Source organism: Anabrus simplex, chromosome 2, assembly GCF_040414725.1.
Source record: "Anabrus simplex isolate iqAnaSimp1 chromosome 2, ASM4041472v1, whole genome shotgun sequence".
NCBI classification, from domain to species: Eukaryota; Metazoa; Arthropoda; class Insecta; order Orthoptera; family Tettigoniidae; genus Anabrus; species Anabrus simplex.
The window spans coordinates 380,608,544-380,636,467 of NC_090266.1; the positions used below are offsets into that span (position 1 = coordinate 380,608,544).

A 27,924-nucleotide genomic window follows, 5' to 3' on the forward strand; every position below is an offset into this window, starting at 1 on the left:
GGATGAGTACTGACCATCTGTCCCCACGTTGGCGGGTTCGATCCCAACTGAACCCGAAATCCAATAAATTATGTAAAAAGCAGGTCATTCGCCAAAGCGTAATAAGAGAGAATGAAGATCATCTAAGTACGTATCTTTAAGACTACAGTGGCTCTCTAGTCACGTACCTTATCAAGTCTCATCGAAGTCAAAGGGCTACTGGCAACGTTCCGTAAGTCGGGGTTTAAACCACAAAGGTAAATATTACTCAATGGCCGAACAGAATCCCCCGCAACATCCTTGGTTCGCACAATGGAACACACAACGACGATTCATCTCGACAATCACTCGAATGCCCTTCAATCACGGAAGTTTTAGAAGTCACCTTTATCGCATCAACGTAGTGGACACATCGTACTGTTCATGTGATGGTTAGTTGATTCAGGACCTAAATTATCTTTTGTTGCCTGTGCTCGTTACCACCAACAGCAAAATGTGTTGATTAAATTTCTGATTCTCGCTAAGCAACAGTTACCACACGGTATAAGTACACTACTGGCGACTAAAGACAAAAAACTTATACTATTATTAGAAACTATCTAACACAAACCTGCCTACAAATTTCACTGACTATATGTTCATGTATGTGATTATAATGTGATGATGTGCAACATAAGTTAATGTATCCACACAGAAGCACACGAGATGCTGTCAGTTGGTACAATTAATTTTATTCACATATATACACACATTAATATACACATAACCTTAATCACCGTATCACAAAACACAAACACTTCACTTGTAGAATATCAACAAAGCCGCCAACTTCAAATAGTTGACAACTGACACGGAATACCATCGATGTTACACTTTGAAGCACAGTTGAAAACAGATGACTACCGATCAATTCAACATGGAGACTGCCTAATTCGGCAAGTCAGCCACGTGCTACTAAACAATAACCCTCTTCCAATAGCTTCCAAACCACAACTTAGCAGTAACTGACTTCACCGTCAAGATCGTCTCTTTATATAGGTGCCTAGCCATTCGTCTAGAAAGTTACGTTACAAAAAAACTTACCTTCTTGAATATTCCAGAGGTCTAATACATAGAAATAGTGTACAGAATCTTCTCAATCATTGTATATGTCTTTTACATATACAGTATATATATGTTTCAAATGTGACAATGACTTGTAATGAATTGTAAAGTTCAAACCAGCATGTTGTAATATCCAGATGGCTATTTGGTCTGATACTGATCCAAATAAATAAATAAATAAATAAATAAATAAATAAATAAATAAATAAATAAATAAATAAATAAATAAATAAATAAATAAATAAATAAATAAAAGCCTGGATCGACTTGCTTTACGGTGCTCAGTCACTTTCCACACCTCCGCCAACCAACAACATACAGCCCATTTACACGTGCTGACTACGCCCAATCGGAGATCCATACGGAATACGGTGTTTCAAAACGTCTACCATATTTACTCGATTCTAGTTAGTATATTTTGTCCGGTACCCATGATCATTAAGGGGTCAAGTCTTCATAGTCTGACACCGTGGTTAGTCCGTTCGAATTCTGTTAGTGGAAAAGTATTTCACCATAAGAATATTGGACGGTAGGGTAGATACAACTTTTAATAACTATTTTAATAACTATCAATCAATCAATCAATCAATCAATCAATCAATCAATCAATCAATCAATCAATCAATCAATCAATCAATCAATCAATCAATGATACCCATTCAGGAATGTCGCCCAGGTGGCAGATTCCCCGTCATCTGTTTTCCAGCCTTTTCTTAAATGTCCTCAACAACTTGGAAATATAACGAACATTTTCCTAAATAAATTGTTCCAGTCCCGTACTCCTAGTATTTTAAATGAATATATAGAACACATAATTCTACCTTGCTTAAATTTCAACTACAAGATGGAGTGCATCCATATTCTTATTGCAAGCTCACCTCGTGTTCCGTGGCATAACTCACAGAGGGAGGAGAGCCACCAAACATCGAACGAGGTCGGAATATTTCGGAAGACTTCGGGTAATCAGTAATGAAATTCTGGATGATAACCCTCATTGCGTGAGATTTCGGCACTGTCATTAACAAAGAAATAAGTAATTAAGAATTTTGGGAAATATCTGATGAAGCTAAAGTCCACAGGGTGAAAATGTATTTAATTAGGCTCGGAGAAAAGATGGCATCCATGCTGGCAGAGTGGGGTACAAGTGTCAAGGGCATGCAGTCAAAGTACGCGGGAACCCTCGTGCATGAAATTAATTAATTACGCCCGTTTAGGAAACAGGAAAAATCAGCAGACACTATCATGACTGAAAAAATAGGTGGAATCTCTGGGGTGAGTCTCGAAGAAAACCGTCCAATGGTCATCATATGGAATGATTGCACAGCAGTACATAACGCCAAGCAGAGCGTCCCTAGGGAAGACATACATACCCCCTCCTCAACAAATAGCGTCAGTCATCATTCAATTGTCCGAGAGGGTGAATCGACATTAAGAAAAAGGCTTAAAGTGTGCGAAATAGACTTATAGAATCTCTAAAGCCCGTTGGTTTGAGGGATGAATATGTTACCAGGTGGTAAATGGTGAACGGAGGCAAAATAGATATTGAAACATTGTATTCACGATATCCATCCCGGTCGGGGAAGAAAATCATAAGTTAAATAATTATAGGATTCCTGAAATTCTGCCTAGGGAGACAGCAGATTCATAGATAGCTCTTGTGAATTATTGCGGACGATGTTACCTTGGTAATCGGTAAGGGGAGGACTGTTGTAGTATGGCGGAGATAAGCTTATGTCTCACGGTCAGTCACAACTGTGAAACACCTGGAAAGGAAGGATTTGGAGATTTCCTCAAACTGCATTAGTTGAGTTCTCGACACTAAGCGGGGCGGTTTAACTGTAGTATATGTGTACAGAATAAAATTTATTATTAAGTTTCAGAAAATCAATGTGTGCTACTTCAAGACGTGTGCAGAATCAGTGTATTTATAAGGTAGTATTTAAGCGAAGAATGTATCCTGCAATTATGAGGGGCTAAGTCCTGAGGTGGCTGGCGTAAGATGAAGCCGAGATAACGTCACGATAACGGCGAAATTACAGGTCTGTCTAATTCAAATATCACGCTTTGTCGTTAGAAATGTAAAAGCTTGTTCCTTTAAATTAATAAATTAATAAATCATAACATCGCGTTGCATATGTGGCGTGTGTAAATTTAAGTGTTGCGACGACGATGATGTGTCTTGTCATTATTCCAGTGTGGAGGCGAATTATTTGTTATTTATGTCAGCGCGCGAGACTTTAAACTGTGTTTACATTTCTGTAAAAAATTAAGAGTGAAGTTAAATCTTGCAGTGAAAATCAATGAAATAATGTTCGGGCCGGCAAAAGTTACAATAATGATAACGATGAAGTGACCGTCATGAGTGTGGTAAAGTCAAATATCAACGTATCTAATAATAATAATAATAATAATAATAATAATAATAATAATAATAATAATAATAATAATAATAATAATAATAATAATAGTAATAATAATCATAATAATCACCTAAGGATAAAATTTGAGATGATGATAAATATGCGTTAAGCAGTAATGTCAAACGAGATTTGCGGTTTATATCGAAATCCAGTGAAGAATGATAAAGTTGGCATTTTGGGGAAATTTAAATATTGTGACACCGCGTATTTGTGACATGAAAAATCACGGTATGGTATTTTGCTCCTGAGGTGCGGAAAAAATTCGAGAAGTTAATTGTGAGGTCATTATAAAGTTATTTGGTCATAGGATCGCTTGTATTTAAAAAAGTTTCAAGTAAGAAGAAAATGGATTTTAATGGAAATGGAATATTTTGAGAATAATTAGGAAGATGTTAAAGGCAGAGTAAGCTTGTATATTATGAGCGATGTAGAATAAGAAGGAAGCCGAGAGTAAGAGGCCCTGTAGTTCGACAGAGAGGAATTTTTGTGACATGTGTATAGGTTGAGGTCTATTATTTCTGAGACAGGCTGTATAAGAGGAGCAATATCCTGTAGCAGTCCAGAACGATTGAAGAATATATGGGATGTCAAATACAAGTGAGCGCGTTGTGACGCCTATTTTAAGAACAAGTTGATGTTGTCCCATGATTACTATTTTATGTAAGACCGTAGGCAACGGCAGTTAAGGCTATGTGACGATTCTGTTTGATACCAGCGAAGTGCATTTTGTGATATCCGACCTCACGAACAAAATACATTCTGACACACGGTCAAGAAAATACTTAATTATTGTGAATTAAATTCTATTATGTATTTTTATGAGACGAAAATATCCCTGACTGGAAACATTGCGGGTGTGGAAAATGAATTTTATTACGATGATAGTTTAACTTGCTTAGGTCGATGAGAAGTTACTTAACTGGACAGTTCACGATTATTCATATATGGAATGTTGACATGGTAGATCAATTGGAGCCACACACTCGAGTTATGCCGTGATAGTGGTGATTATTGTTTTCAGTGATATTACGTAATGTCAAACGATTGTTGAGTTTATTTTATTTAGCGAACTTCACTGCGTGTTTTGAGATTGAACTGAGGAATAGATTAAACTATTCGAAGATGTTGTTTCATTTCTATTTCACGCTTCATTGTAGGAAATAGACACAGTAATATTTCCAGGTTCGAGTTCATGCTAATAGCGAATATCACTTCATGTGTTAGAGTTTCTACGAGGATAAGGTTTAAATATCCGGACATTGTGTTTAAAGTTTCGATTTAGCCTGGCAGTATGAATGACGTTGGCTCAACGATAGCTTTAGGATATCACGTGTATTATATAACTTATGCATGAGTAGACACTGTATCGTGGGCTCATCGTCAGGATTAGGGCGTCGTCTGTACGTAGTCAAGTCATAAGTTAGGCATTTTTGTGAATCGACTTGAACGATGTTAGTGTTTGCAGTAATGGATACGAATGTGAAAGATATTAGCAGGTACTGTTTAGGCCATGTTTCGGCACAATTCTTACTAGCCAGAAGGTGCTCCCATAATAGTGTTTTATCAGTAGTGGGATGAATGTAAGGGTTGTCCCACGTGGAAACCTGGCTAATGGAGACTGATCCTTACTGCTTAGCCGCGTATGTTCAAATTCGATGAACATTTGTTCACATTTATTTACTTTTTCTTTACTTTAAGATTTATTGTTCGGGTATTCGGTATATTACGATAATGATTTACACTACAATGCGATTTCGATTCGTTAGCTGTTAACATATTTATTTTCATTTTTTGTTATGCACATTATTCCTGCGAGACGTTGATCTATCGATCACTTGTAGTTTGGTTTAATGGGACAAGTGTAGGTGGACAGATTGGTAATTGTAGTCGTAGTTATAGAAACTTGGAGGGATTTCCTGTTGTTTGCTTTATATTGTGGAATTGTATTTTAACGAATTTAACCACGTAACTGTTTCATAACCTGGGAGATAGTTTAGTAAGAATATTTTCAAGTGATTATCACTTTTCTGTAACTTCAGTGTTTGGTATTTCTTCTAAATGCATAACGAATTAATGTTTCCCTGCATTTCGCAGTTTTGTTCCTTCAGAACGACGTAACGTTATATCCCCTCGGACCAAGTGTTGTTGGTAACTTCTGAACATCTGTTTGGGGTGATGGATGTTTCAGCATCGGGATTCCTCTGTAAATTAAGGGTATCACGAGATGACAATACATGGTGGAATTTTTTCTTGATTGTGACATTTGCTGTTAACTTGTAATGAACACCATGCTTTAAAGTAATATTTCGCAACCTATCCAAAGCAACTGATAGTCGATTTGGTTCGATTAAGGATCCATTCGGGGGATGTTCCAATATCCCATAGGATAATCGACTGGTGGATAACCTTAATTAAATGTAAATCTGGAATTCTACTTATTGAAGGTCAGATTTTTCACTGATCGTGTGGATTAACTCTCAGTTATCGTTTGGATCAATGGTGTCCGATTTTCAGGTTTATCTATATTTTTATTTATGTATTTTTTTGGTTTTTGCTGTCGACGAATTTTACATTGCGTTTTCATTCCTTGGAAGACAATTATAAACAATTTCAATATATTTACCACTCACGTTATGCATTGTGACTGCGTTACAACATGTGAAAAATTTATCCGATTTATCTTGCCTATTTAATAAACAAATTATCGTGATTTACATTGAATAACTATTTTAGTAAGCACATTTTTGCTCCTCGTTTGAAGTAGTTATGCTCTCCTCTGAACCCTATCGTCTGGTCGAAGAAGTGACAGAAGAAAACTCGTAACGACACCAAGATACGAGAGTACGATTTTGCTCTGTCGAAGCAGCCGAGGCAGACGACCAACGATGGAACGGTAAGTTTAAGGGTTCAATATGCCCTGATTTGTCCTCTTAAGTTTACTTCCATGTTATGATCTTACGTAATAATAATAATAATAATAATAATAATAATAATAATAATAATAATAATAATAATAATGTAATTATGATTCATTCGGTTTGTTACCCAACCGTCCTTGCTTCTGTGAAAATATCCTCACCAAACCAAACCAAAACCAAACCCCATGGCACTACAGCCCTTGAAGGGCCTTGGCCTACCAAGCGACCGCTGCTCAGCCCGAAGGCCTTCAGATTACGAGGTGTCGTGTGGTCAGCACGACGAATCCTCTCGGCCGTTATTTTTGGCTTTCTAGGCCGGGGCCGCTATCTCACCGTCAGATAGCTCCTCAATTCTAATCACGTAGGCTGAATGGACCTCGAACCAGCCCTCAGGTCCAGGTAAAAATCCCTGACCTGGCCGGGAACAGAACTCGGGGCCTCCGAGTAAGAGGCAGGCTCGCTACCCCTACACCACGGGGCTGGCGAAAATATCCTCACAACAGTGTAAAAGCCTGTACCATGCATTTAACAAGTGTTTTAAAGGTAACAACTCTGTGTCGTTGGCTTCAGGCACGTTAAAGAACTCCTGCGTGACAAATAGTTAGGCTTACAACCTCAAATATTTTTATAATATACGTAATGAATTACAATTTTCATGTTACATTTTAAGAGGTGTTTTAGAAACAGTTCTAATATGATACGGAGTTAAGGTGGATAAGCTGTGAATTGTGGTTGTTTGGGTTTAAATTCAGTCATGCTTACCGGGAATAAAATCAGTGAGATTATTTATTTGAAGCCACACTGTATACCAATCTGGTAGATACATTTACATTGTTGTTGTACTTTAATCTTGGACAGTAAATATCCATGTCCTCACTCGTGATTAAACTTTCTCTCGCCATTTGGAGGCTAGGTATTATCTACGGACGCCTGTTAAATTTTAAATACTATTTTCAGAAATTCAGTGAATAGGGAAAGTCACACAACACTAGAACAATTATATTACTTTTTGCTCAATGAATAACAGGAATTTTACTCTTTTATAAATGAAAATACTGTCATTCCCATCCGAGGAATTGTAAATCGTAGCTTGTACGCTTAAACTCTGTACTTTTTGTAGATCGTAACACAAAAATTATAACGTGTCAGTTCTCTTTGAATTAATAAATATAAGAAAATAAAACTGACGGTTTATATCGAGAGCAGTATAAATCAAACCGCAATATCTTGAAACGGCCAGCTTTTTTGTCGCGATTATAGAGTTTTGTTTTGAATAATGTACCCCAATCAGCACTTCGGTGAGTAGTGGAGGAGAGTTTCGTAATCACAATCGAACGTCAATGCTCCCTCGCTTCACTGCAAAGTGTGTTCGCTCTCTCGCTTCGCTGTCAGGCATGCTTGATACGTAAGCTGCCCGCATTTACGTCAGGCCAGCGCGGTCGCACTAGGCTAGCCTCAACGGGCGCCCAGCTGAGCACCTCTGGTCTAGCTTCTCGAGATGATTAGCGAAATATTCCCATGACTTCTACTCGGATTCAACGATTATTTGTTTCGTTCTGCTTCTTCTTTCATGTACGTACAATTCCCTGTATGCATCATCAGTCCTTGTTTGGGACCCTTTCTGATACGCTTTCTCTTTACCTTTACAAACTGTCCTCACTTAGTCATTCTGTCAAGATGTTCGCTTTTTCCCATCTTTACAGACAGCTTTTTCTACTACAGTATCCCCGAATGTCATCATTCTGTTTCTATATCCTGAACCTGCTTACTGTCTATTGTTTGGAACTTTTCGCTCATTATATTCATGCACTTCTGTATAATTTCCTCGTCCTGGAGATTTTCTACCCTTATTCGTCTGCAGACAGATTTATCCTAGGATAAGAGATACTTAGTTCAGTATAGATTGTTCCTACCAGATTTCCTGAACTCAAAGTCGGTTATGATATGGCCTATTTTAGATCTGGTGTCCCTAGCCTCCCATGTGTAGCGGTGAATAGCCTTATGCTTGAAGAATGTATTCGTAACTGCTAATCCCATACTAGCATAGAAGTCCAGCAAACGCTTCCCCCTACTAGCTTCCATATCTTTCGCACATTTACCAATCACCCTTTCGTATCCTTCAGTTCTATTTCCAACTCTCGCATTGAAATCGCCCAATAGCTCCATATTATCCTTGCTTTTGACCACAGAGTGCTTCATAAAACGTATCAAATTCTTTCTCATCTGCCCCTTATATATTGAATACACTGAGACAATTCTCGTCCTAATTCCTCCAACTTCTAAATCCACCCACATCGTTCGCTCATTTACTCCCTGACAGAAACTATGTTGCGTGCAATAGTATTCCCGATGAACAGTCCTACCCCAAACTCTGCTCTTCCATTTTAACTCCTGCTAAGAACACTTTATGATCTTGTATATCTTCCTCGTTATCTCCCCTTACCCGAATATCATTAACTTCTAACACATCCAGACGCATCCTCTTTGCTGTAAATACGCACCTAAATATTTCTCTCAACTTCTTTGTCAAAGAGAAGCTTTAAAGTGTTCCAATCAACATTTGACGCAATACCAGAAACGTAGAAGTATTTCCCTTTGTGATGGGCACAATAGCAACATGAGAGTCTACTTTTCTAGAAAAAGCAGTAGCTTCTCTATTTCGGAAAGAGATTTATGTAGTCACGTATGACGTTTACCATTATTTGACGGAATTTACAATGAAGTTTATATCGACGCTGTCACGGCCTACAATACATGATACGCTGTTCTTTTGGGTTTATGAATGAAATATTTATTCAGCCAATGACTATATAAAATATAATATTTAATAACGCATTATACTTTTTTTTTGCTAGTTGCTTTACGTCGCACCGACACAGATAAGTCCTTTGGCGACGATGGGACAGGGAAGGGCTAGGAGTGGGAAGGAAGCGGCCGTGGCCTTAATTAAGGTACAGCCCCAGCATTTGCCTGGTGTGAAAATGGGAAACCACGGAAAGCCTTTTTCAGGGCTGCCGACAGTGGGGTTCGAACCTACTATCTCCCGAATACTGGATACTGGCCGCACTTAAGCGACTGCAGCTATCGAGCTCGGTACGCATTATACTTGCATATAAAACTTGTCGCACTCTTTTCACTCCGCGCTGCAAAATTTTGTGAGTGTTTCGTTCCGGTTGATTTTTTTGCCGCGAGTTTTTAAAATGCTGTGTTGTTTTTTAACTGTCGAGGTAAGTAGGTCGTGGTTTACTTCTGAGGATTCTGAGCAAAGTTTTTCACTAAAGCTTCCCTGTAATTTGTCACTCTTCATAGCGCTAAGAATTTACAATGACATCTGGTTCATTTTCAAACGCTGAACTTCTATCGTATAATTAGAAATCAAGTGTAACTGCCATGTTTTACTACAAACAAGTGTGATGGTACATATCACATCCCCACACTTGATTTATTACATCATATTATTACTATTACCATTATTACTACGAGGGTCGAGTCATACGTCATGGCAACTATTTTTTTCTCCCGAACAGGAGACGACACGGAAAATCTAAGATATGCATTTGGAAATATAGGGCATGCACTTATGCATAGTGCCTGGAGATAAATTCTGACTTCAGGAGATTCTCGTAGAAAAGTGATAGAACACAGACCATTGGTAAACATTGTTTTATTACGGTGTAGACAGCAAATACACAAGACTACGTACAAAGGACAAGTCTCCACTGGTTACAGACCTTCGAAAAAATCACCCAAGATTTCCACTGTGCGTTGCCAGCGGTGGGGCAGGCGCTCAATACCATTCGCTGCATGTGTATCGCTAATGTGTGACACCTCTCTCCGAAATGCTGTTACGATGTCCTCTTTGTTAGCAAACCATTGTCCACGTAATGGCGTCTTGACTTTGAGGATTAGATCATAGTCACACACCTAATGCTTCCCACAGCTCTGCATGGCATTGGCATGCATTTCTGCCGCGAAGAACTGCTATTTTGATATACGATCGTTGCTCCTGCTTGTTGAATTCCACTTGGGGGAATGCTTAGACCCACACTGTTGTTTATATACACCATCTAGTGGCATCATACGCAAGTACATAACGTACGTTTCCAAATGCATATCTTAGATTTTCCGTGTTGTCTCCTGTTCGCGAGAAACAAAATAGTTGCCATAACTTATGTTTCGACCTCCGTATTATTATTATTATTATTATTATTATTATTATTATTATTATTATTATTATTATTATTATTATTATTATTATTATTTTATTGATGTATTAAGGTAATAATATTTGAAGCTGGAAGGTATCCGTATTAGATATTAGTAATTCATCTCGTACAGGCAGTTGGGAAACATACAGTTATTTCCAGGTTTTTGAAAAATATCCAAGGGAAACTTCAGTGAATCATACGGATAGTCCAAGGCTCACACATGCATCCTCGGCGGGCGTGGTAGGGATATAGCCGCGTGTTACCATGGCACGGGATAAATCTCGCTCACGATTGGACATCCATGCCGGCACGAGTTTGGGGATATGGAGGAGATTTTTTTACAATTTGCTTTACGTCGCACCGATACAGATAGGTCTTATGGCGACGATGCGATAGGAAAGGGCTAGGAGTGGGAAGAAAGCGGTTCTGGCCTTAATTAAGGTACAGCCCCAGCATTTGCCTGGTGTGAAAATGGGAAACCACGGAAAACCACCTTCAGGGTTGCCGACAGTGAAGTTCGAACCCACTATCTCCCGGATGCAAGCTCACAGCTGAGCGCCTAAGCGCACGGCCAACTCACCCGGTTGGAGGAGTGGGGATGAGGAATTCTGCACAAACATTGAAAAAACGCGATCGAGCGAACAGCACTACCACTCGCGAACAATTTATGGAGGAGTTTACTGTGAATATTCTCTACTATGTCGTTTGACTGTGAACATTAACGACTGTACGTTTGATTACGGACGAACTCTGTAGTATTGTTGTTTGCTTGTTAATACTTATACAACACTTGTGCAAAGGTACTGATATCGGTATTCAATATCTTATGGTAACTTTCGTTAATCTATTGCCCGGTTTCAAGGCATAGATCAACAGCGTGTGTGTTTTCAAGTGAAAGTGTCTCTAAAACGAAGTGTTGGTGTCAGTGGAAAAAGGCATAGCATCAAAGTGATATGCCATGTGTTGATGGTGAGTGCCGGCATGTTGTGTTTATACACAGAAACAGTGAAGGTCAATCTTCTACATATATTCTTTGTAATTATTGGTCATCGGGCTCACTACAAATGGTAGTGCAGTGCTCTCTGTAGCTTTTCACTGTCATTTTTAATAATACGTTTATTGAATGAATATAGGGTCTTACAGCAGTTGAAAATATTATTAAATGTGTTGCTATCTTATATGTATTGTGAGTTGATGAAGTGCTAATGTACAGATTATTGTTAGGTCAGAATAACCGGGCTAGTTGGCCATGCGGTTAGGGTCGCGCAGCTGTGAGCTTGCATCCGGGAGATAGTGGGTTCGAGCCCCACTGTCGGCAGCTCTAAAGATGGTTTTCCGTGGTTTCCCATTTTCACACGGCCGCTTCCTTCCCACTCCTTATCTTTTCCTATCCATCATCATCATAAGACCTATCTGTGTCGGAGCGACGTAAAGCCGATTGTAGAAAGAAAGTCAGAATATAGATAGGTTATTTTCAATTAGTGGAGAAATAATTGGAGAACCTAGGTGCAATTCCTACCTGTTTATTCGTTTTCATGGGTTTAGGTAAGGCCCAATCAGTAGAGCTCTATCAGCAGCTCTATGAACACGACCCGAGTGGAATTTTATATGTTCTACCATTATTATTATTATTATTATTATTATTATTACTATTATTATTATTATTCATTTTATAAATTGATGGATCCTACTGTGACCTCTGGCGCCCATTTACCTGCATTTTCGGCAAATTTTAAATTATTATTATTATCATCAGTATCGTTATTTATTTATTTATTTATTTATTTATTTATTTATTTATTTATTTATTTATTTATTTATTTATTTATTTATTTATTTATTTATTTATTTATTTATTTATTTATTTATGCACATCTCAAATTTTATTTCACTGGATGTCGCCAAGTGATAGCTACATTAAATTATGGTACAAAAATTAATATTTTGATCAATGTAAGATTTTAATGTTACACATAACGGCCAAACGGAGGCAAATAATTATTTAATTTATTTTATTTATTCATATTTTATGCTATTTACATTACAATTGTCAAAAAGAAGTAGGGCAAGAGTTAGTAGTATAACAGGGGCGTGCATAAGTCTTTTCCGGTTTCACTAGGAGATGGCGCCAGCGAACAACACGCAGCGAATAACTTTGACACATACGTCAGTTTGTTCGTCTGACATTAACCTACCAACACACACAAGTTGAGTCCGCCAAACACTAGTGTCTGTGTTGTATCGTTCAGTGATCATGTCGACGTTTGTGCCTGAAAAAGAACATTCACGGCACGCATTGCTTTCCTTATTTAATGTAAAGGAAAAGGCTATGGAAAGGCATCGTTTGCTGGTAGAAACATATGGTGATCACCCTCCATCGCTTAGAATATGTGAGACACCGTTTCGACAATTTAAGCGTGGTGATTTCGATGTGAAAGGCAGTGCGCGCTCTGGTAGACCACAAAAGTGCGAAGACTCTTGAAGCCCGGCGAAACCGTTGATGCACAACGCTATCGCCAACAAATGATTCATTTAAATCACGCATTGATCGAACGACGACCGGAATGGGCCAGAAGACATGGCAAAGTGATTTTGTTATACGACAATGCGCCGTCTCACACAGCAAAAACTGTGAAAGACACCTTGAAATCCTTTGGATGGGACATCCTACTGCACCCGTTATACTGCCCCGACCTGGCGCCATCTGGCTATCACCGCTTCGCATCAATGGGGCACGCGCTTGCAGAGCAGCACTCCAGCAATTTCGAGGAAGTTGGAAAATGAATCGACGAATCGTTTGCCGCAAAAGACAAGCAGATTTTCTGGCATGGTATTCATAACTTACCTGAAGGATGGGCGAAGTGTGCGGAAGCCGATGGCCAATATTTTGAACAAAGAAAAAAACTAATTTCCCTTGGAAGTTACTCTTTTACTTTACTACAAAAACCGGCAAAGACTTATGCATACACCTGGTATTTTAACTGGCGCCCAAGTGAGGCGGTTAATTATTTTATTTATTCATATTTTATGTTATCCCTATTACAATTGCCACCGAACAGTGGGGCAATAGTTAGTAGCATATTACACAAGGCAGTTTACGAAGGAAATGTGCACTGCACATTTTCGTTAGTCATGTGAATAAGGACTGGATGAGGCTTAGTGAAAGCTAGTCAGAAAGGTTGATCTTGTGTTGATGTGTGTTACGTGCTTTTTTTTCAAGGATTCTTACAATGTATGATCAAGAATCTAGACTGGATGAGGCGTAGTTATACCTAAGAGAAGATATAATCTTATGTTACTATGCGTTATATGGCTTATTCATGATCCTTATAATGAAAAAAGGGCAAGAGGTTATTTCATTATTTGCCAGCACCCATGGGAATAAATTTCACATGACTTAATTGTTATATCAACTGTTCATACCTACGCACTGTCCGTCTGGTTGGCTGGAGTAGCCAGGTTCACATTTTGTACTGGACAGAGGCTGTGGTTCAGTTGGCGCCTCCTCAATACAGGCGTATGAACCCATTGTATTGTTACAGCCGTATGGGCAACTCGCTCGGATGTCGTCCAGGCCACACTCGTCTATATCTGTTAGCATAGAAAGGGGTGCATGAAATAATAATACTATTACTAATAATATAAATTAAACGAATACATGTAGGAAACAAACAATAAATATATAAATAAATAAATAAATAGATTAATACATAAATACATATATAATATCATTTTAGGATGCATTTGGAAGGTAGAGGTTTATGTGAAGACCCCTGGGAAATATGAACATTGCTACATCAAAATTATTACTTCTTGAATGAGGAGAGAAGACAGAGAACTTTCCTCCTCGGGTAATTATGTTTCAGTCACATAAATAACGAAATACTACCAGTTAGAACACTACTGTAGGCTAATAAAGAACAGGGCTATAGGTATAGCGCTATACATGGTGACTCTCTACTGTACGGCAAATAGCAATGAGATGACTTTTGAGCTGATAAGGAAGATAAAAATGTCATGATGTACAGTACAGTTCACTACCATATTTGTACCACAACTGTATGCTGCTAAGAGAGCAATTGTGTATCCAGGATTGTATATCCTGACGCTAGAGGAACTGTCAGTCCATAGTAACTCTCACAGCATACGCAGTTTAAGCGTATGTGTGAATAGCGGGTGTGCACGAGACCTTTCTTTACTGCAATCTGCGCATAGACTGTTGATGAGTGCACCTCGTGTAACATGGTCTACGCTGAGCCGGGCGAGGAACAACGTCAGAGCAGTTGCTCGAAGTGACTTCCGCCAGCACTCAAGAGGCAATGGAACACTATGCACGTTCTCCTCCAACACTGATTAACTGTAACGGTAATTAACAAAGATTAATATGTATTGGACCATATTTCTTGTCTTACTATCCTCCTTATCATCACCCCAGACACTTCCCTGCGCTTTGCTGTAGAGGACAGGCTCACCCTATTAATATATATTGCTATTTGTGTTACTTCGCACCGACAAAGACGGGTGTTGTGGCGACGATAGGATAGGAAAGGGCTAGGCCTGAGAGGGAAGCGGGCGTGATCTTAATTAAGGTACAACAGCAGGATTTGCCTGGTGTGAAAAGGGGAAAGCACGGAAAGCCATATTCAGGGCTGCCGAAAACGGGATTCGAACCCACCATCTACCCAAATACAAGCTCACAGCTACGTGACCCAAACCGCGTGACCAACTTGCTCGGTCCTCTGTGTATAAAAGTATCAGCTGTGGTATGCCTCACTGATGGGTTATGTTGGTGAGATGATTATAATTTGTTTCAATACATTGCTTCAGTTCGAGGCGATCATGGGTACCTACTTTATTTCTTCACAGAAATAACCAAACTGTTGCCTCTGAGTGAAAGGATATCTACAATGGTCTCGTTAAATATTCGAGGCAGTTCATTCATCAGTTCACACACAACAGCACTCTGCTCCAAATCACACACTCCACAGCGCTGTCACTCACACAACTGAACCGTCACGATGGCTGGCAGAATTGTACTCCTCGCTCTCAATATCTTTCTGCTGAGCTCACTCAGAACCGCTGGAACTAATCTGGTATGCCTTTTATAGGGAGGACGGCTCTTCTAGATTCTTCGAAAGAGGAGAAGCCGCTGAAGATCTCTAGAGCCCGAATGTTTCCGTTACACCTTGAGACCCTGCCTACAGCGCCAAAGGTGACGTAACGGGCCATGACAGTGGTGGTAGTAGATGGGCTATGCAATCCACACTCGACTGGTTGTAGGCAGAGTGGGCCCTATTAGGTGACATCACTCGCAGCTGGAGCCCGGCTAGATCGCCCCTGTAAAGGTGTAGTCATACAACATGGTGACCCACCACATTATACAACCTATGACAATAAAGTTCGGTGAATGAAGTCAGAGGGTCGATCCGGCAACACTGACGACACACAACGCTGCACCTGCGTAGTAGCAGGTTTTGACCACCTGCTCCCAACGTTGTTCAGTTGAGCGTCGTGTGCGTGCCGTGTAAGACATATTTGACACAGTGCGTGTTTTCTTTTTGCTAGTGGCTTTACATCGCGCCGACACAGATAGGTCTTATGGCGACGGAACAGTGCGTGTTTAGTGCGTTGGTTCTGAACTGCGAACAGGAACATGAACGACCAAAAGATCAATGTACAGTTTTGTTTTAAGCTTGGCAAGACACCGAAAGAAACGCACACGATGCTGGTACGTGCTTATGAAGATCAAGCACTGTCCTTGAAGTGTGTGTACGAGTGGTTCGCCCGTTTTCGAGGAGGCCGGGAAAGCGTTTCTGACAACCCCCGTAGCGGAAGACCAGCGAACCGAGCTCGATAGCTGCAGTCGCTTAAGTGCGGCCAGTACCCAGTATTCGGGAGACAGTAGGTTCGAACCCCACTGTCGGCAGCCCTGAAAATGGTTTTCCGTGGTTTCCCATTTTCACACCAGGCAAATGCTGGGTCTATACCTTAATTAAGGCCACGACCGCTTCCCTCCCACTCCTAGCCCTTTCCTGTCCCATCGTCGCCATAAGACCTATCTGTGTCGGTGCGATGTAAGCAACTAGCGAAGACCAGCGACCGCCGTCAGTGACGAAAACATTGATAAGGTGAGGACATTAATCACGAACGATCGGCGATTAACTGTGTGCATGATAGACAAATCGTTACCCAGAAGTTAGGGAAAAGTAAACGTGTTCTCGTCTTGTGCCACATCACTTGACTGACGATCAGAAGCAGGCAAGTTTAGAGGCTTCACAGGATTTTGTCGAAACGGTGTATGCGACACCAAATGTCTTGAACTGTATTGTCACTGAGGATGAAACCTGGTATCTCAGGTACGACCCTGAAACGAAACGCCAAAGCATGGAATTGCGTTTTCCGGAATCCCCTCTACGGAAAAAGGTCAGAGCCGAAAATTCACGCATCAAAGTCGCATTGAAAGGAAAGAGATTTGACAATATTCCTGACATCCAACAAAACGTGACGAGGCTTTTGAACACCATTGATAAGGAAGCCTGCTTGCAAAACCCGGACATGTGTCGCCAATCTCAGCAGTACATGGTTACGGGAGGGGACTATTTCCAAGGACAGTAAAGTCACTGTCGTGCATTGTTCACCTATGTTGATAGTACTGGACTCTTCACCGAACTTTATCGTCACAGATTATTATTATTATTATTATTATTATTATTATTATTATTATTATTATTATTATTTACATCCCAATAGCTACTTCTACGGTTTTCGGAAACGACAAGCTGCCGGAAAGTTTGTCCTGCAGGAGTTCTTTTACGTGCCGGAAATCTACAGACATGGGGCAGCCATATTTGAGCATTTTCATTTACACCGAACTGAGCCTGGATCAAACTCACCACCTTGGGTTCAGAAATCCAGCACCCTACCGTGTGAGCAACTCAAACTGTCATACTTCTTCTTATTATTATCATTATTATTATATGGCAAGAATGAGGCTTGAATCTACAAGGGCCATATTATTATTTGCAGATATAGAGTACTGTGGAGGCACTTGGTTCTTTCTGAGAGACGTGTAGTCTTAACACACAAAGGCATAAAAATCTACAACGAAGACTTGTGTTTGTATGCTTATTATTATTATTATTATTATTATTATTATTATTATTATTATTATTATTATTATTATTATTATTATTATTATTATTATTGTAACCTCCGTGGCTTAGGCGGCAGCGCGTCGGCCTCTCACCGCTGGGTTCCGTGGTTCAAATGCCGATCACTCCATGTGAGATTTGTGCTGGGCAAAGCGGAGGCGGGACAGGTTTTCCTCCGGGTACTCCGGTTTTCCCTGTCGTCTTTCATTCCAGCAACAGTCTCCACTATCATTTCATTTCATCTGTCAGTCATTAATAATTGTCCCAGAGGAGTTTGACAGGCCTCGGCAGCCGCCACAATTCCTATCCTCGCTGCAAGATGGGGGCTTCATTCATTCCATCCCTGACCCGGTCACTGACTGGAAAACAGCTTGAATGTTTTCTTCTCTATTATTATTATTATTATTATTATTATTATTATTTTTTTTTTTTTGCTAGCTGCTTTACGTCGCACCGACACAGATAGGTCTTATGGCGACGATAGGACAGGGAAGGGCTAGGAGTGGGAAGGAAGCGGCCGTGGCCTTAATTAAGGTACAGCCCCAGCATTTGCCTGGTGTGAAAATGGGAAACCACGGAAAACCATCTTCAGGGCTGCCGACAGTGGGGCTCGAACCCACGATCTCCCGGATGCAAGCTCACAGCCGCGCGCCTCTACGCGCACGGCCAACTCGCCCGGTATTATTATTATTATTATTATTATTATTATTATTATTATTATTATTATTATTATTATTATTATTATTATTATTATTCCCATCAGTAGCAGCAGCATCAACATCATTACTTTGTGTCTTACCGAAAATTACTTATATACATTTCAGGCTGTCAACTTGCATAACACGACCACCTACCATGTTTTACTGGCACAAAGCGAATTTAAATTGGTTTGACCTTAAGTAGCCACGAAGACGCCAAGAATGAATCACCGATACATAAATATTATCATTACCTTTCCTGTGCATTATATATGACGAAGAACTTCTAGTGTTTAGGGAGTGTATGAATGGAGAACTAAAGAAAAGATGTGGAAATTAGCATGAGAATACATCTTACGATTCTTTTTTCTGTGAAGGACTGTAATAAGGAAGAAAATAGTGACAATGAAGGCCAGGTAATTAACCTACAATTACATACAAAGGGCACTAGAAAAGTTTTGCAATGTGATTGAACGCTTTAGACTTTTTCAAAATAACTTCCACCACACTCAATACAGTTCTCCATACGTCGGAACCAGTCACTGAACCAACTCTGTCACTTTTTTTCGGTTACATTTTCACATTCTTGATCCCACGCTGCCAGAAGCTCCTCGTCGGATGCAAAACGCCGCCCTTTCAGCTTCATCTTCACTTCTGGGAAGAGTGCGAAGTCACATGGGGCAAGATCAGGACTGTATGGAGGGTGATCAAGCAGAGTCAACCCTGATCTGGCAAGAAAATCCATTGTCGTATTAGCACGATGTGCTGGAGCATTGTCGTAATGCAAGAGACAAGTATTGAGCCGTGACCTTGGACGGAGCTGCTTGAGAGCCTGGATAACCTGAGGCAGACAAGTCTCACTGTACCACTTCGCAGTAACTGACCTTTGTGTTTCTAGCACAACCCGAGTCAGGATGCCCCGTTTAGTGAAGAATACTGCAATCAACCTTTTTTTTTTTTGCTAGGGGCTTTACGTCGCACCGACACAGATAGGTCTTATGGCGACGAGATCAACCTTTTCTTTACTGACCCTGACTTTCGCACAGTCACAGGCGTACCCTCATCTTCAAACAGCCACACCTTGTTCTGGGATTTTGTAGGGACATCGTAATAATAAAGCCAGGTTTCGTCACCTGTAAGGATGCTATTGACGTTACGTGAAGTCCCATTTTCAAACTGTTTTAGCATTTTTCGGCATCTTTTCACTCGATGTGCCCTTTGTTCCTCTGAAAGTGAATGGGGCACCCGAAGGGAACGAACCTTTCTAACATGGAGATGGTGATGTAGAACTGAATGAATAGCTGGTGCAGGGATGTGGAGGGTCTCTTCTACCTGCCGATATGTCAACCGCCTCTCTTGCTGCAACATTTTCCTCACAGCTTCAACGTTTTCCTCAGTCACTGATTCAGACGGTCGCCCAGAACGAGGATCGTCTTCAACCCCAAAATTTCCCCTCTGGAACTCTTTGTACCAGCGGAAAATTGTTGTCCGACGTGGACAGTCTTTCCCCAGCACAGGAGTCATTTCATCCAGGCACTGGTCAACAGTTAATCCACGAGCAAAATTGTAGCGGATAATTGCGCGATATTCACCTTTAGACCACACTGACATCTTAACTTGCTTTCAATCCCACTGCTTGGTAACAACTGGTGTGAAGGTCGCGTCTTGCTGTCTTCTAGACCGGTTTTCACCCCTCTTTTCATCCCTCACATAACAGGGATGTCCAGCCAACCGTTTTTGTGTATTGCAAAACTTTCCTAGCGCCCTTTTATTTATACTGACACGGTAGGATGAAATTGAATTTAGACATCAGAAATTAAATTTCTAACCAGGAGGATTGAGAGACAGCAAGGAAAGAAAATGCAGGGAAGGGAATAAAACGTCAGGGAAAGTCGTAGTAAAAAATGGAGATGGTCTGGAGATTCTAAAATAGATTACAGAATAAAACAGTCCATGGAATTAAAACGAAAGGATGGGGTGGCGGTGAAAGACCCGCTACTGCAGATGATCTTGATTTTAACAGGATATTATGGCAATGAGGCCTGGGCTGGAATATCAGGTGTATACATAAGTTTTCGCCGGTTTGTGTGGTAAAGAAAAAGAGTAATTTTCAAGGGAAATTTTTTTTTTTTTTTTCAAAATATTGGTCATCTGCTTCTATACACTTCTTTCAGGTGAGTTATGAATACCATGCCAGAATAACTGCTTGTCTTCTGCGGCAAACCATTCGTTGAGCCATTTTCCAACTTCCTCGAAATTGCTGAAGAGCTGCTCTGTCAGCGCGTGCCCCATTGATGCGAAGAGGTGATGATTGGCGCCAAGTCGGGGCATAACGGCGGGTGCGGAAGGATGTCCTATCCAAGCGATTTCAAGCTGTCTTTCACTGGTTTTGCTGTGTGCAACGGCGCATTGTCGTGTAACAAAATCACTTTGTCGTTTCTTCAGGCCCATTCCGGTCGTCTTTCGATCAATGTGTGATTTGAATTAAGCATTTGTTGGCGGTAGCGTTGCTCATTAACGGTTTCGCCAGGCTTCAGAAGTTCATAATACACAGTACCGCTCTGCTCCCACCAGACACAAAGCATGGTCTTCTTGCCGAAGCAATTTGGCCTTGTTGTTGAAGGACCGGCTTCGCGAGGTGACAGCCACAATTTTCTCCGCTTCGGGTTTTCAAAATAAATCCACTTTTCGTCACCAGTCACAATTCGGTACAGAAATGATTTTCTTTCGTGGCATAGAAGCGGCATTTTACAAGTGACTTAGCGATTTTTCATGTGCCGTTCATTAAAATCGTGTGACGTCCAGCTACCGAGTTTATTGATCTTCCCCATTGCTCGTAAACATCTGCTGATTGTTTCTTGTGACACATATAATGCTTGTGCCATTTGCTGTTGAGTTTGAGTTGCGTCCCAGAGCGCGCACTGCCTTTCACGTTGAAATCACCACGTTTAAATTTTCGAAATGATGTCTGACATGTTATAATCAATGGAGCGTGTTCACGATATGTTTCTACCAGCAAACGATGACATTCCACAGCCTTTTTATTTTGATTAAATAAGAAAAGCAATGCGTGCCGCAAATGTTCTTTATCAGGCCCAAACGTCGGCATGATCACTGAGCGATACAACACTGACACTAGTATTTGGTGGACTCAACTTGTCTGTGTTGGTAGGTTAATGTCAGGTGAACAAACTGACGTATGTGTCAAATTCATACGCTGCGTACTGTTCGCTGGCACTATCTCTTAGTGAAACCGGAAAATACTTTTGCATACACCTGATACGATGACAGACAAGGAGTGGCAGAGAATTAGTGTATAATGTGTCATGACTGCGGGTTATAACGCGCCCTCCTGTCCTTCAATGTGGAGCGAACCGTCTCAAGAGAGACAGGTCTTGGGGAATTGGAATTTAATTTAAGGAAAGTGCATGTCAACATCAAAAACTATTGAATAATGTTTTGGTGTAGTGAGCAAGTGAGTGGCGATCTTATTTAAGTGCAATAGAGCATTATTAAGTGCATAAAAGTCTGTATGAAGCGAAGTCTTACTTAGTAAAAGCAAGCCTAGAAGTGCAGAACTGTAGACAACATGGAGTAAGGCTGATGACACACGGAGCGGTTTTTGCCGAGTCGGCAGCCGCGTCGGCCGCCGCCTGTGATTGATACACAGAGCGGTTTTTTGCCGACTGTGACGAAACCACTGCCTGCTCGAACTGCATCTAAAATGACTGCTTATAAGCAGTCATCGCGGGTGCGTATCGAGCAGGCAGTGGACAAAACACATTAGTGAGCGTGACGTTAGGTGAGGAAGCTAGCTAAAATTACCGAAAAATAAAGGATTGTTCTTATTCTTATTCCAAAAGACTACTTACTCTCTATGTCCTTTTACGTGTATATTATTGAATTTCAAAGATACTTCATGATATCTAATACAAGAATACCTACCAATGATGCAATCGCCGCGTAAATTCAGCCACGCCCGACTAGAGCGAAGCATCAAGTCAGCCGTGATTCAGCTGAATGTAATAAATCTATGGCGCTAGAGCGCGCACAAAGTCTTCAAACCGCTCGCTGCACCGCCAGCTACACGACAGGCCGAGTCGGCAAATCTGCCGCCTGTCGGCGAGCACCGCTGTGTCTGTTTCATCCCATCTGATACAATAGAAACATGCGCCGACGCGGCTGCCGACTCGGCGAAAACCGCTCCGTGTGTCATCAGCCTAATATTGTGACAGCGTCTTGCTGACGCCAATTTGCAGGCGGAGCGGAAATTGTCACGCAGACCTATGAGTAAAAGAGCAATATTATGGCGCTGTGGAAAAATAAGTCCTTCCAAAACTTCTAGATCAATTGCGTGGAACTACACCCTTAGATGATGGGAGAATCACCAATCAGGCTTTTACACATCAGTGTCGAGCAGGAGAGAGGGTAGTTATTTTGAAAAACGATGGTAACCATAAGAACGGGAATTTTGGGACGCGCCAGGAGAGTACGACATAATATTAGGCAGCGTGCAGATCGGAAGTAAGTACTGAGGGTGTACGAAACAATATCGGGAGGCGTTGAGAACTACATAAACGAGTGTCAGATTTAAGTCTGTGAAATTATTCTTCATATTGTCGGTGAAAGTTGCGACCGGGAATTAGTGAGGGGAGTTCAACACTTTAATCGGGAGAGTCTGAAAGCGAAGCCAGTTCCCGGAGCTACAAACATGTCACGTTTGGAAAGTTAAGAGTACTGAAAGGGACTAGAAGGAATGTGCTCAATTAGAAGGTAGGAGTAGAATCAGTGAGAATTAGGAAATTAGATAATAAACGGTATTCAACCTTAAAACTTGAGGTTTAGGAGATCGCACAAGAAAAGATTCCGAGTTCGAGTTTGTGGTGTTGTATAATTTCGCCTAGAGTCAACTGGGCATCAACTGGAGTTCCTGAGTTCAGAAGAGACAAGTGAGAAGAAAGAAAACTCTTCCTGAGCTAAATTGGCAATGGTTGGCTAAGGTTGTGTGTCCATCGTGCTCCGGTAAATGTGAGATATTTTATAAAAGATGTAAAGAAACTGGACCTACAGATTCTGTAAGTGTTATGGATGCTACGGAACTATACATATCGGAGATAATCCTTCTCTAATAGTTACATGTGTGATAATTTTTGTCGGCGATAAAGCCAAGTGTATGTAAACAAAGGCATTAAGGTAGTTTAATGTGTTTTGAGGGGTCACGACACTTTTATAAACTGTCTTTGGTTTCAATTCGATATATCGAGTCAAAGCAACTTGAACGTGTGGTTCCGGGGTCACAACACACTACTCACATCCCTTGCAGATCGGTTAATTTTACATTAAAGAACAGATATGAACACCTGAGCGAAGTGTGGGAAAGCGGTAGGCCTACCTAGGCAGGACATGGTATCTAAAATTGAGTGTAACACCTGTAGCAGTTGGTTTCACAGTAAGTGTGCGGACCTTAATGATCAAGATGTAGAATTTTTGAAGTTCCAGGGTCAGACATGGAGATGTGACCAGTGCAACTGACAGCGGCGTAGGAGCATGCAAGAAGAAGCGCAATCACTTGCGTCGACACCATTAGTTGGGGACATTTATAAACTGCTGCTAACTTTAACTGAAGACATGGCTACACTGAAGAAAACAACTAGTGAAATAGGAAAAGAGTTAGGTAAATCTCTTGACGTGTGTCATGAAAGGCTGGACGACAACAAACGAATTCTTGATAATCAGCAGGCAATAATTAATCGACAGCAAAATATTATAGATAACTTATTATCTGAAAATAATCGCCCTGAAAAAGCATTCAGTGAACTTAAAATCAGGTGCGATGACAACGAGCAATATTCTAGGATTAACACACTTGAGAAGTACGGTGTTCCGGAAAATGTCTGTCAGACAGTGTCGCCAAGGCGCTGGATGTAGAAATAAAATACGGTATGTCTGATGCGTATCATAGGCTGGAAAAAGTTAATAATCGTCCAACTTGTGGCATTATTGTAAAATTTATTAGATGATGTTATAAGGAACAGATCTTAGAAAAACGTAAGATCGAAAAGAAATTGTCCACAACTTATCTCGATCTTTTCTTCCCTAGTCCTATGTATATTAATCACCCATTTGCTCCTAATAGGCGAATTCTATCTGCTAAAGCTAAAAAATTGCAACGTGATAGGGAATATAAGTATTTGCGGGTGCAGAGAATTGGCAAAAGTTTGATGAGGAAGACTGATGGAAGTCAAGTGCATGCTATGCGTTGTGAGAGAGGTTTGAATAAATTGTATTTTTTTCATCGTAATGTTGTTACTCTTTCAACTTTGAGATATTTCATGAGCCATGATAATGAGCTTTTTGTTTATTATCAAAATGTAAGAGGACTTAGAACCTCCTGTGATTTTCGTACGATGTTGTTGTACTGACTTAGACTTCTCTATCAAATAGTGTATATGATAGTGAATTATTTGACAGTAGATATTTAGTGTTTAGAAATGACAGAGATCCTTTAGTAGCCGGTAAGGAGTGGGGCAGGGAAGTCTTGATTGACGTCAAAAAGAGTTTTAAGGCGAAAATATTATCCAATTACTCTAAACAGCATTGTGAATCACTTGCTATTTGTATCTCACATAATAATAGGCAGCTATTTATAATTGTTGTATACATTACTCCTGCATCATCTTTAACAGTGTATCAAGACTACTTTGGTTATTTAGAAAGCACTGACAATCTTATGATTTCGGACTGCATTATCGTGGGTGATTTCAATTTTCCTGAAATAAATGGTACTGATTATTCTTTTACAGAAGGAACTGTGACTGGTAAAAGATTGGATCAATTGATATATTTAGGTTTAACGCCGTACAATAATATTCTTAATTACAATTCTAGGACGCTGGATCTTGTACTGGCCAATTGCACAGTTGACGGAAACGTGCGGAATTTGCTCTTGTGTCTGAAGATTTGCATCACCATCCACTCTGCTTATCATTACTTCCAGTAAACATGTGCTCATTACCAAAAAATAGAGAATACTACGATTTCAAGAAAGCGGATTTTCTACAACTATATTATGATTTAAGAGATATTGATTGGAACTCGTTGTATATGTATAGGAATGGGATCGTCAATATATAGATGCTTCGATAATTGCATACCGAAGGGTCATGCTATTAAAAAGTCAGAATTTCCAGTTTGGTTTAATCATGACATCATTCAGATAAAAAAGAAAAGGAAGTGTGTCAAAAAGAGGAAATTCTCCAGGTACTATGATGATCGATTCAAACAGCTCAGATCGGAATTGAAAGTAAAAATAAAGTCCGCATATCGAGATTACATCAATGAACTGGACATTACTTTAAAATGTGATATGACACATTTCTGGAGGCACAATAGAAATAAGCGACTCATGAGATCAGGAGGAACTACGTTTGAGTATAATGGTGAGAGCTACGAGAGCGGTAATGTTGTTCATGGTTTGTTCAATATTTTTCGTCAGTTTACGTCAGATCAGATTTTAATTACAATTTGGATAATTTAGCTTTGGATGAGCTTCCCCTATTTCCCTCTGTTGAGGTAATACATGTCAGTGAGATATCTGTTGAAGAGGTGGAAAAGTCGTCAACTAAAGCCTAAAATCTCGAGTGGTCCTGATGGCATACCACCGTGTATACTTAGGGCTTGTGCCGATTTATTGGCTAATCAATTAACTTTCATTTTCACCCTTTATATTTGCACTTCATCCTTTCCTGAGAAATGGAAATCGGCAGCCCTGAAAATGGTTTTCCGTGGTTTCCCTATTTCACACCAGGCAAATGCTGGGGCTGTTCCGTAATTAAGGCCACAGACGCTTCCTTCCCACTCCTAGCCCTTCCCTGTCCAATCGTCGCCATAAGACCTATCTGTGTCGGTGCGACGTAAAGCAACTAGCAAAGAAAGAGGTATTATTTTTGACGGTAAGTTAACGATCATACCAATACAATAACAATGAATGCTAACCAAACGCTAGGATTTTTGATAAGAACTTCGAGTCCTTTTACCCTGCCCTCTGTACTGAATAAATTATATGTTACCTTAGTAAGAAACATACTGAAAAGTTCTGTAATAATTTGGAACGCGTATACAAAGCAACCAGTGAACGCAATTGAAATTGTACAAAAACAAGTTTCTACGTTATCTTTATTTCAAAACTTTTAATTCTTTTTGCCCTTTCAACACATTAACCCAGTTATTGAGAAATATATTTCAGTTTCTTCATTGAAAACAAGACGGTCCTTAATTTCTATACAAATACTAAGGAAAATTGTAATGTTAAAATGTGATTCTTTGGACCTTTTAAAACGCATTTCATTCCATGTTCCGCAGACAAGAACACGTCAGCACAAATTATTTCACGTTCAAAAGTTAAAAACATTGCATCAGTGAAATTCATCTTTCGCAAAACTGACAACGCTTTATAACACTGTAGCAAAAGAAGTCGATATATTCACCGAATCAGATAATGAATTCAACAAGAAACTAAAAACGTGCCTTTACAATTTGTAAATTTTGGATAATTCTTTCTATCTAGTATTCATCATATTTCCCAGTGCACTGATTTGTGTTTTATGTTTGTTTCTTATATTGTATTTTGCTTTGTGTTACAGTGTGATTTCTTAGTACATGTTTTATTTCTTTTAAACTGTAAACGGTATCATTTATAATGTTAATATTCATTTTGTTTTATTTTGTTTTTGTTGATTTTCAACTTTGCTTTTGTTAAATTTTAACTTCATAGATACAGATTGTTACTGAATGTTAAGAAGGTACTTAATTGGGTGTAAAACCTGTATATTTTCAGGTAAATAAATAAATAAATAAATAAATAAATAAATAAATAAATAAATAAATAAATAAATAAATAATAGTAATGAACAGACTATAAATCTTTCAAAGTTTATGATCCTTGTAGAAGAGAATGAGATACTATACTTAAACTGAGAGTTATTAAAAGGTGACATTTGAATGCAGTATCTCCTAGGTCTTTCCTATGCCATCGTCACCATAAGGCCTATCTCTGTTTGTGCGAGGTAAAGCAACTTAATTAATTAAGAATGAAGATTGGAATGAGAGGAGAAAACCGGGAATTGCAAATATATTGTAAAATATTTGATGAAAATCCATGGCATGTTTCCAGTCATTAGACGGGGTCAGGGATGGAATTAATGAATTCCCATGTAGGGGTGAGGATAGGATTTGTGCCGGCTGCCAAGCCTGTCGCACTCCTCTGGGGCAATGTTTAATGACTGACAGATGCAATGATATTGGAGAGTGTTGCTGGAATGAACGATACCAGGTAAAAACCGGAGTGCCCGGAAAAAACCTGTCCCAATTTCGCTTTGACCAGCACAAATCCCACATGGAGTGACCAGGATTTGAACCACGGAACCCAGCGGCGAGAGGCCGGCACG

The 27,924-nt window shown here is 40.0% G+C and overlaps 1 protein-coding gene across 1 annotated transcript in view; it reads right to left on the minus strand.

Annotated features, from left to right (window-relative positions):
• The window catches only part of LOC136863557 (fibrillin-2), a 618,768-nt gene that overhangs the window by 224,529 nt on the left and 366,315 nt on the right, over positions 1 to 27,924 (minus strand). The window contains exon 5 of the mRNA XM_067139937.2: positions 14,053 to 14,220. Coding sequence (XP_066996038.2) covers positions 14,053 to 14,220 — 168 coding nt within the window. The remainder of the gene's footprint in view (positions 1 to 14,052; positions 14,221 to 27,924) is intronic.